At 35.8% G+C, this 8,216-nt stretch overlaps 1 protein-coding gene across 1 annotated transcript; it reads right to left on the reverse strand.

Moving 5' to 3' along the window:
* Positions 1 to 488: 488 nt before the first annotated feature.
* On the reverse strand, positions 489 to 4,092 carry LOC132564315 (marginal zone B- and B1-cell-specific protein-like). The gene is made up of 4 exons (XM_060228983.1): positions 3,770 to 4,092; positions 2,965 to 3,074; positions 2,647 to 2,751; positions 489 to 1,857 (listed from the first exon to the last, which is right to left on the reverse strand). The coding sequence occupies exons 1-4, from the start codon at positions 4,001 to 4,003 to the stop codon at positions 1,695 to 1,697; spliced, it is 612 nt and encodes a 203-aa protein (XP_060084966.1). The 5' UTR covers positions 4,004 to 4,092; the 3' UTR covers positions 489 to 1,694.
* Between the last annotated feature and the right edge of the window lie 4,124 nt (positions 4,093 to 8,216).

Consider the following 8,216-nt stretch of genomic DNA (forward strand, 5'->3'; position numbering starts at 1 on the left):
ATATACAAAGGTTACCTGAAGTCAGGGTTTCACTGGAATGGAATATAAATCAGAATACACATGTGTACTACCAAAGCTTTATCCATCACTCAGACATATCAGATAATAGCTATAACCATAATAATACAGAAATCAGTCCAGGTTTTTCATATACCAAAATAGCATCTCACAAGTAACAGTGCTAGAAGCATAGGAATATTGTCTATCATGACCAGAATATTAAAAAGATATATCTCAGTATTTTACTGAAAACAAACTTTAATACAAAGATCACAGTGATTGCCTGTTAGAAATAAAAATAGTTCCAAGCTTATACAATAACAGAAAAGTTCCAAGCTTATTTATCAAATAAAGGAACATTTCCAAGCTCATTTATAAAATAAAAGAACATTTCCAAGCTCATTTATAAAATAAAAGAACATTTCCAAGCTCATTTATGAAATAAAAGAACATTTCCTAGCTTATTTATCATATAAAAGAACATTTATCAAATAAAAGAACATTTCCAAGCTCATTTATAAATTTATGAGTACCCCTAATTTAAAATATACGTTTACATTGGAGTCACAGTATTGGTCCACAGGGGCTATCTAGATAAACCTCAAGGAATTCCTTGTGTCGTGCTGCACACCAGGCATTCCAGAGACTCCGCGAAACTGACAACATACCAGATGAACAGGACCAAGACTCACTTAAGGAATCAAGGTCACCTGCTCGCATCTGCTGAACACTGATGAACATTGGTGAAAAGTTAAGTAAAACCCACCCACCAATAGGAAAAGGTGTCACTTTCCTCTGACTTTTGTTAGACATTGTTCAATAAGAAATTATATATCATAAAAATGCAATAACATTTGAGTGTGAAGATTTTTTTTTTTTTTTAATTCCTTAAATCTATTGGAAGAGACTAAAGCAGTCAATATGTCATTAACATACATGTACATCCTTTATGCCACCAGCAGAATATATAATTTCTCTGTTCTTATTAAAAACTTTCTTCAATGTCACATAGCTGAATATTTGTGAAGATCAATACACTGATGATCAATTTTTCAAAAATGAGTATTTTGTAGGGCTATAAATCAGTGTGATATATGATGAAAGGTCATTAGTAGAGATCATTTTGATCATTGATATGACTAGGAAGCTAGAATTTACATACCGTAGAAGATGTTAAACATTGTATAATGGAGACTCCAACATTTATCTGACCTACAAGTTAGACTATATATAGTGACAGGAAAAGTCACGACAAATCTACCACACCTTCACTATGCAGGGAGAAAACAATTTCAGTTTTAAAACTAAGCTATCCTTGATACCTAGTCTTGGCCTCCAGTGAAATCAACAGTATACAGTATTAAACAACATGCTTGAAATACTAGGTTTACAATATTCTGGACAGATGTAATACATGTTATAGTTCTACAGGGAATGTGAACAAGTATTCCCAGCTTTCCTAGATAGAGATATAAGCTAACATACAATGTAACATGTATACAATAATACTATGTGAATGACAAACATAAACAAGTATTATCACAACAACACTAGGAGCATGACAATGCCTACCAACTGTAGACACCTGGAAACTGATATATGATGTGCTTGGTGCAATATGACAGAGATAAATGTTTTCAGGTCATTATGCATTATGTTTTTAATGGTGTAAATATGGAGGTGTTATACAACACCTACAACTCATCAGTTTTATGTCTCTTCTTTGACTTTGAACACTCGCCCAGTAATCCTTTGCCTCTACACAGGAACTTGTCCAAGTCCTTTTCCTTAAGGTATGCTTCATATATCTCTTCTTCTCCAATCTCACCAACATACATAGAACACATCTCTCTCAACCTACAACAGAACAGGTGTTTCAGTATCTTAAAGTCAATTCTTTTTCAGCCTACTAGTGAAAGGTAAATGAAAACGAAAGTTGCATCAGTAAAGCTCATTCAGGGAAGGGATGATGAAAAACATATCTCAAACAAGACAATAATTTGCATATATAATTTCTGGATCTCCTAATTCAGGGGCTCATACACTGATCAGATATATACATGCTGTAGGTCTCCTAACCCAGGGTCTTATACACTGATCAGATATATACAAGCTTGAGGTCTCCTAACCCAGGGTCTTATACACTGATCAGATATATACAAGCTGGAGGTCTCCTTATTCAATGTCTAACATACTGATCAGTTATTTACATGCTTGATTTGTCTAACTCAGGGACTCACACACTGTTCAGTTATTTAAATGCTGAAAGTTTCCAAACCCAGGACTTATATACTGCTCAATCCCAGAGACTTATATACTGCTCAATCCAAGAGATTTATTAACTGATCAGTCCCACAGACTTGTACATTTATCAGACATTTAAATCCTGTCAGTCTTATAACCCTGAGATTGCTAGATGTATACATTGATTAGACATTTACATACTGGAGGTCTCCTAACCCAGGGTCTGTTACACTAGGTTATTTGAATAATGTCTCCTAATCTATGGTTTCGTAAATCACAGTGGCTTGAGTTGCTATGAAATATCAGAACCAGTGCTCTATTACAGAATGTAGTGGTCCTTTATTTTTTATCATAATGATTAAATACAAAAGCCCTTACTCTTCAGCATTTGTTTATATTTACCTGTTTGGCCATCTCCCTCCACCCTGCATGATCCCAGGAATATCTGCTGTATCCAGTCCTGGTCCTGACAATCGTTTCTTTCCATCAACATCCTTGATTCCATACCTAAAGTACAGGTTTCCTTTCAATAACAATGCTGATTTTGTAAGCATTACAGCACAATGAACAGAGTCAAGGATGTGTTAGTAGGTGAAGACAACACCACTGACAGCACATGTAGACAACAAGCACTCTACCATTTAGAGTGTATTATCTCTGGTAGTGGATTATATATATACATAGACATGCACAGTGTTTGTGTATAGATATATTACTTACTTGTCAAATTTACTTTCACAAATGGACTCTGTTATATCAATGATTTGTGACTCTGGTAAAACTTTCAAGGAAGGCCTCTTCTGGTGAGCTTCTGAGAATTTCGTTTGCAACTAAGGGAAAAAAACAATGTATTAAACACTGTACCAGGCTTAATAGAAACTATTTCATTTTTAATTAGACACTTCTAAATCTGTAATTATACTCAAACGTGTCTTTAATGCATTGCTCCTTGCCCTTTAGATCTATATTACAACTGTATCAGTATCAAAAAAGGATTACCAAATTTACCCTTCAATAAGCTGGAGGGTGGTGTGACACATTATCTCTGATTGATCACTCTAAAACAGAAAACGGACTTATCATGGGATAATGTAATAATTTGATTCATCATCATCACTTTTGTTTTTTAACTTTGATCATGTCAAAAATCTTGAAAACATCAAAGAAATTTATACTTCAAATAGGTAGATACAGATCTTTATAGATACTATAGATTTATCAATTAATTAATCATACTTTGCTAATATATTGTTATCAGCATGCTCCTTTAAAAACTGCCTTCTACATACATACATACATAGATATGTAATAGGTAGGAGTTGTGACAAATTCCTTGCCACAGCTGTGCTTCAAACTAGCAATCCTTCCATCACTAGCAAAAAAAAACGTTTATTTTGAAGATACATGTATGTGTTACTTTTAACTCTGGTCATATGTATACATGTAATTCTTATACCGCGGTACATCATTACAGAACTACATACAGTACCAACAAGTCACTCCACAACAATGTTACCACTCTTACCTGATAAGCGACCACGCGACAGCCATCACATTTTAGATCCTGTGGCATGTGAAGGCTGTGAGCATCCTCGTCGTCCAAGGTTGGAGTTTTAAAGCTCAGCGTGCCTGATTTCTTGTCTTCGCTCTCTTCCACTCCGGCTAGTTTCGGTTCACTCAAGTGCAATAACAGCGAGGAAATTACCAACATATGAACAACATAATGTTTAGTCTTGATCAGTCTACGGAATACCTCCATATCCTGGCTAATAGATTCAGGCACAATAATATTTCATTCTAGTATATAGGTATATGTAGCACGACAACAAGTTAGCAAACAGTAGGTGTTACGTTACAGACCTTTGTTGCGGAAACGAATGATTTGACAACACGTTGTGCGCAAAAATGATGCGCAATAGACCGAGCAACCCCAATTCGAAGCACATCGGCGGGGATACAATTTATTATTTTTATTATTATTATTATTAATTTTATCATTTCTATTAATTATTTGCTTTACTCAATTGTTTTATTTTTGTTAGATTTGATACTTTTCTAATCATTAATTGTTAATTAGACAAAGGAACTATAATCCAAATGTCATTATCAGTGCACGTGGAATTTTTTGGTTTCCTGAAAATGCTTCATACTAATCGTAATGTAATTTCGTTGAGGAACCAATAGACGCACTAAGCTTATAGAAAAGAAGTTCTGATAACACAACCAGTAGACAAATTGAGTGTAACGTTTCGACAGAGACGTATATACGTCTCTGGTTTCGACGACTACACGGTCAGCGTCATCAGACCAATGACTAGTGTGGAGCATGTTATTGGTTGGTTGACAGGTTTTTCGTCTCTACGACTCCTCCTGTGTCCGGGTACCGTCTCACCGATGGATGTCAGTGTTCTGGAGCCATGAGAGGGCGACCTGTACCCCATCAGTGGGATGGAACCGGTGACGGTGATCGTTTGATTATACTAGTTTTAGAAGACGGCCCCGGGACCTAAAAGTGCTGTACCCTAACTCTAAAAGATGAAATGTGTCCGGAAGCTGAAACGAAGAGTTGAAGGGAGGGGGCGGGGTGGGTGTGGGGGAGTATAGTCTGTCACTATCCCTAGACCCCTGGACTGTCGTCATCACGCCTACTCTTTTTACGAAAAGTCGCAATGGGATCTATAGCGTGCGAGAGTGGACAATCCTCACACGGGCCACTGTTTAAAGTCCCATCCGCCGGACTATAGTTATGGGCTTCCGTAGGGTTAGTTAGGCGCAAGTGTAATTAACACCTGTTTCCCCGTCAAGTGAAAACCTTTCCAATCTTTAGAAATGTCTATTGCTCTCTGTGATTCCTACGGAATGTTAAGTATCATACTGGCATTTTACTCATGCATTACAAATGTATATTTGGTTATTTTATTTTCATGTTGTTAAAAAAACTGCTCGCAAATATGTATCGACGGCCAACAAGTCTCAGATAATAAAGTAGCCACTAAGTGGCATCCGCCAGATATTTAAGTGGCGGCCGCCAAAAAAATATTTTTCAGTAGTGGCACTCCAGGGCTTCCGTAGAATCCACCCTATTCCTTCCGCATAATCTGTTCATTATGCCGACATTTTAAAAATCATATGTGTGATTTGTGTGAATGTGCTGAATCAGAAAAGCTATGATAAGGTTTTGACACGATAAGTTACTTAAAAAAAGGTGCTAAGATAGGCTGAAATTGTCTAAGATAGATTTAAGATTTTGGAAAGAGAAAATATTGTTAGTGCATGCATGGGTAGGATGGTTGGATTATGTGTTAAGAGTGAGTAATATGTTAATTCTAACTACATTAGTTATATTTGAGTATAGAAAGACTGGAAGTATGTTGTCTTACCTTACCTATATACTATTACAACCCGCGGTTTGTGTAGAAGTACTGTTTATATGTGGTGTGAGATGGGATGGGATGGGGAAGTGGTGGTAGGAGGGGAGGGAGCTAGGGTCTTGTATAGTGTTTATTTGGCCCGTATGTTTTTGTGATGTGTTGTGTTGTATGTATGATCGTGTTGAGTTTAATTGTGTGAGATTTTAGATTTCGAGCTTCAGACCCTATAGCCAGTGTTGAAATATCCCCTTTGTACTACCAATCAGAGTTCCATATGCTACAAGCCAGGGTACGAGACCCGGATCCGATTGCAAACCAGTCCATGACCGTTGTACCCGGAGACGCCCTTTATGTTTAATCTATACTGGGTCTTAAATGAGTGAGTTTGTATATTGTTCTTCCTATTTAGTCATTTGTTTTTAACTACCACTTGAAGGGACGTGTTTACCTGTGTGTGTTATTTTATTTATTAGTACAGTTTCAGATTATTTCACAAACGTCAATGCTTGGGATGGGACAAAGAGGAGGACACCACATACCTCATGAGGTGTCAGTATGCATCAATGAATGAGAGGGTCAGTAGTAATCCTCTCTGGTACAGTATCACTGGGTTTCCTGGGGATCTTACTCGTTGTGTAGATTTCTGATGTTTGGGAGTTGTCTCCCTTAGACCGTTCTGTTTACCGTTTAAATTAGTTGTAAGAAGTCTATTTTTCTTCGGAATTCAACGAGCAGGCTATGCACTAGTCTTTCATTTTAACGTGACGTTAAAACCTGGTTGATGATGTATATTGGGTTTTTATTCTTTTGAATTCGGCAATGTTGATCGACTCTATTGCAATATAGAAAAAACGTGATTTATTGTCTCTTCTATTCTACAATTCGTACAGTCTGGTGAGATATCTTTAACCATTAAATGTTTTTCTTTTTAATTTCGTTGTTCCTAATATCAGTCTTGTGACTTTAATATTTTCTATCTCATAGCTTGTGATTTAGCTTTAGGTTTATCTATAATTTGCTTAGGTTAGCCATGTTTCTGGCCATTTATTATTGATTTGTTCATTGATAATAGAATGTATCTCTGTCTTAGATAATTTCACCTTACGTTCTATTTTGTTGTTGTGAAGAATTGTTTTGGCTAGATCATCAGCTTTTTTATTTCCAGGTATAATAACATGTGATGGTACATACTCAAAATTTACCAAAATTCCCTGCTGTTTAAAGTTTTTAACTAGATTCAATATGGAGGTAATTACAACAGTTCCTTCACTTTTCTACTCTGTATTGATTGTAATGAAGAAAGACCATCTATAATAATTACTGCTCTGTTTGTAGTCTTTTCGATGTTAATTTGTCCTAGTGCTAACTCTATAGTAATGATTTCACTGGTATAAACGGAGCACTAATTGGTCAGTCTGAGTGATAATGCGATGTTGTTTTCTCCGCGATAAATACCTAACCCTGTTCAGCTCGTTTGTGGATTTTTGATCAGTCAGTATAATATTTGCTATGATTGTTATCTACAGTTTTGATCTGATCTAAATTGCGTTCGACGAGGAATTATTTTGTTACAAAGTTATATGGCGGTTTGGCATGCTATTTGAGTTTGTCCCTGTATTTAGTGTTTTTTACTTCTGAATCGAATTTATTTGGCGGGAAATCGAGTCCTAGTATTTGTGTTCTGGCCCAATATTGAAAGTATGAGCATTTTCCCTCCTTAATTTTATGGCAATTCGCAGGATCCAGCCAAAATGCTTATTGACGCGATGTGTTTTAAAGCGCCTAAACCAATTTTTATTACTTTATACATGTTTAGTGCATTACCTGATGCCAAATGGTAAACCTGACAGCCATAGTCTATTTTTTATCTAATGAGTGCTTTATATAGAGTCAATAGAGTTAGGTAGTTTGTACCTCATTTATTTCAATGTTTTTAATTTTTATATTTTTTGCAGCGTTCCTATGTATTTTTATGTGTGGAATCCATATTAAGTTTTTATTAGAGATCATACCTAATTATCGCGTTTCTCTAACAAATTTAATTTTATTTTCGCTTAGGTGTATTCCTGGACATTTCTCTTTTCTCAAAAAGAACATGGCTACTGTTTTATCTTTTTAAATGTTAAATCCTCACTGGTCAGCCCATTCCTGGTTAGCGTTTAAGGTGTTTGTATGACATTTGCATTCGGTTGAACCTTTTTCTTACTATGCCAAATGCTGGTGTCATCCGCGAGCTGACCTGTGTTAGCTATTTTAATATTTTTACTTTTTTCTTTTAACATGTTTCCGTTTATTCTTGCTTCTTTTAGTGACAGTAATAAAACATCGTGCCTAATAAGGTCGTTAGTTTTTTTTATCAGTCAATGGAAGACAGCTATAGTATAGAAGTTGTTACTGAGATTGTGATAAATCTCGGATGTTATTCAGACTAACGAGTCTAATGCTGATCTATGGTTCCTGAAACTACTTCGATTTTAGCTAATTAAATTGTTGGAACTTCTATAATGTTTTAGTGCATTGTCATGTTTTCGAAAGTTTTACTAAAGGTTGATGTTAAGGAAATAGGTCTGTATGTTGGAGGACTTTCATTGTCTTTGAAAA

The sequence above is a fragment of the Ylistrum balloti genome, unplaced genomic scaffold, assembly GCF_031769215.1.
Source record: "Ylistrum balloti isolate Yb309-2 unplaced genomic scaffold, AGI_CSIRO_Ybal_v1 Utg372168, whole genome shotgun sequence".
Classification (NCBI taxonomy): Eukaryota; Metazoa; Mollusca; class Bivalvia; order Pectinida; family Pectinidae; genus Ylistrum; species Ylistrum balloti.